Source organism: Pygoscelis adeliae, unplaced genomic scaffold, assembly GCF_000699105.1.
Source record: "Pygoscelis adeliae isolate BGI_AS28 unplaced genomic scaffold, ASM69910v1 Scaffold125, whole genome shotgun sequence".
Classification (NCBI taxonomy): domain Eukaryota; kingdom Metazoa; phylum Chordata; class Aves; order Sphenisciformes; family Spheniscidae; genus Pygoscelis; species Pygoscelis adeliae.
In genome coordinates, this window is record NW_008824868.1 from 175,667 (window position 1) to 177,627 (window position 1,961).

The following is a 1,961-nucleotide window of genomic DNA, read 5'->3' on the forward strand; positions in this document are numbered from 1 at the left end:
ATATAAAGAACACGCTTGTAAAGGAACAAATAAATGGACACTTGCAGATAACAGCACAGCAAAATTTCAAGGAAATGACTATTTTTAGAATGCTTTCTTAAAAAAATGCTCTCAACAAATGTTATCACAATGTTTTATTGAATACTTCTGGACTTGTACATTGAAAATTGTGCTTACTTATACACCCACTCCAATTCTGCTAGAGGAGCTTCAAGCTTTAAGAAATCATTGCATCGATCCATTCTGATCTGTAACAGTTCACTAGTCTTGCTGTTCCAAGACAGCCAAGGCTGGCAAGCAACTGGAAATAGCTGTACATTGTATTTTGTAAAAGTTCTTACTGCAATATAAAAATCTACTTAGCCTGGTAATTATGAATATTAAAACAGCTATTTTACTTGCATTCTTTTAAGCATATAAACTTTGTTCTCCAAACAGTCATTGTAACTTCATTGTAAGTGCATGTTTCACTCAGAGGTATATTGCATTATCTCATTATCAAGTGCAACTCAGCATTCATGAAAATGAATCATTAAAATAATATGCTAATTAATACTCCAAGTATAGTACTTGAAACAAAATATATTTTTTGAATTTTCTGATATTGGCAATTTTGATATCAACTCAGAATGCTCTAATACAGCTAAGTACAACATGGAAGCAAAAATACTAAAACTATGAACATCGCTTAGAGCATTCTGAAATGACTACTATCCTGCAAAGTTTAAGAAACGAGTTTCCGTAGAGACTTGCTTTCATCTTTGAAAAGACTATGCGGGCTTTTCTTCTCTTCACAGTTGCTTGTTAGAAAACAAATCTAGCACTAGTGATCCTTCTTTGAAGCAAGGCCTGCCTTTAGTTTACCATAAGCTGAAAGTCTGAGAAAGAACTACGTTTTTGGCTGCTACAACCTCTCTTTCTTCTCTTTACAGCATATGGTTTGTCAATTTACAGTTAGGAAGACTGCTCTTACTGATATCTGCCATAATTAGGTGCCTTCTAATCTTTCTGACGGGCTGGGCCCGTCACTTAATATGATACCTCTCAGAGAGCTGAGGAAGCAGTTGTCCCAGTCTCACTTTGCAATGACAATAGCTAGGCACACTGCAATTCATTCTGGTTAACTGAAGTGGTTGGACGCTTGGGGGAAATATATATTTTTTTTTTTAAATTCAGTTCTTCCTTCTTTAAACAGCTATCTTCAGTCTTGATGGATCTGTTCTAGGCCCACCTTTTGTGGCATCCAGTTCATTGTACTCTTCAATTAGGTCAGACAAAGATGATATGGCTTCAGAAAAACAGCTTTGCTCCATCCCATCTATATGCAGATAATGGTGAAGGTGAGCCTATGAGAATAAAACATTCAGTGTTATCCTCTTTCTTGGCACTTAACTCATTTGGCTCAGTAAGAATCATTTCACCTGCACTGAAGAGGGGAGTACAAGCACCATAGAAAGCAGATTTAAAGACTTCTATCATGACTTCCCTTGCTTAAATACTCGACAACTTTAGTAACAATCCCTATGGAATCAGCGTTGGTATTACTGATTTCTTACACATCCATCTTTTCATATTCATAGAATCATAGAATGATTTGGGTTGGAAGGGACCTTAAAGATCATCTAGTTCCAACCCCTCTGCCATGGGCAGGGACATCTTCCACTAGACCGGGTTGCTCAAAGCCCCGTCTAACCTGACTCTGAACTCTTCCAGGGATAGGGCATCCACAACTTCTCTGGGCAACCTGTTCCAGTGCCTCACCACTCTCATAGCAAAGAATTCCTTCCCTGTATCTAGTCTAAATCTACCCTCTTTCAGTTTAAAGCCATTACCCCTTGTCCTATCACTACATGCCCATGTAAAAAGTCCCTCTCCAGCTTTCTTGTAGGCCCCCTTCAGGTACTGGGAGGCTGCTGTAAGGTCTCCCCGGAGCCTTCTCTTCTCCAGACTGAACAACCCCA

At 38.7% G+C, this 1,961-nt stretch overlaps 1 protein-coding gene across 1 annotated transcript in view; it reads right to left on the bottom strand.

Moving 5' to 3' along the window:
• Nucleotides 1–188: 188 nt before the first annotated feature.
• TUBE1 (tubulin, epsilon 1) overlaps nucleotides 189–1,961 on the bottom strand; it is a 15,009-nt gene continuing 13,236 nt past the window's right edge. The window contains 1 exon segment of the mRNA XM_009324467.1: nucleotides 189–1,346. Within this exon segment, the coding sequence (XP_009322742.1) occupies nucleotides 1,188–1,346 (159 nt within the window). The 3' untranslated portion in view covers nucleotides 189–1,187.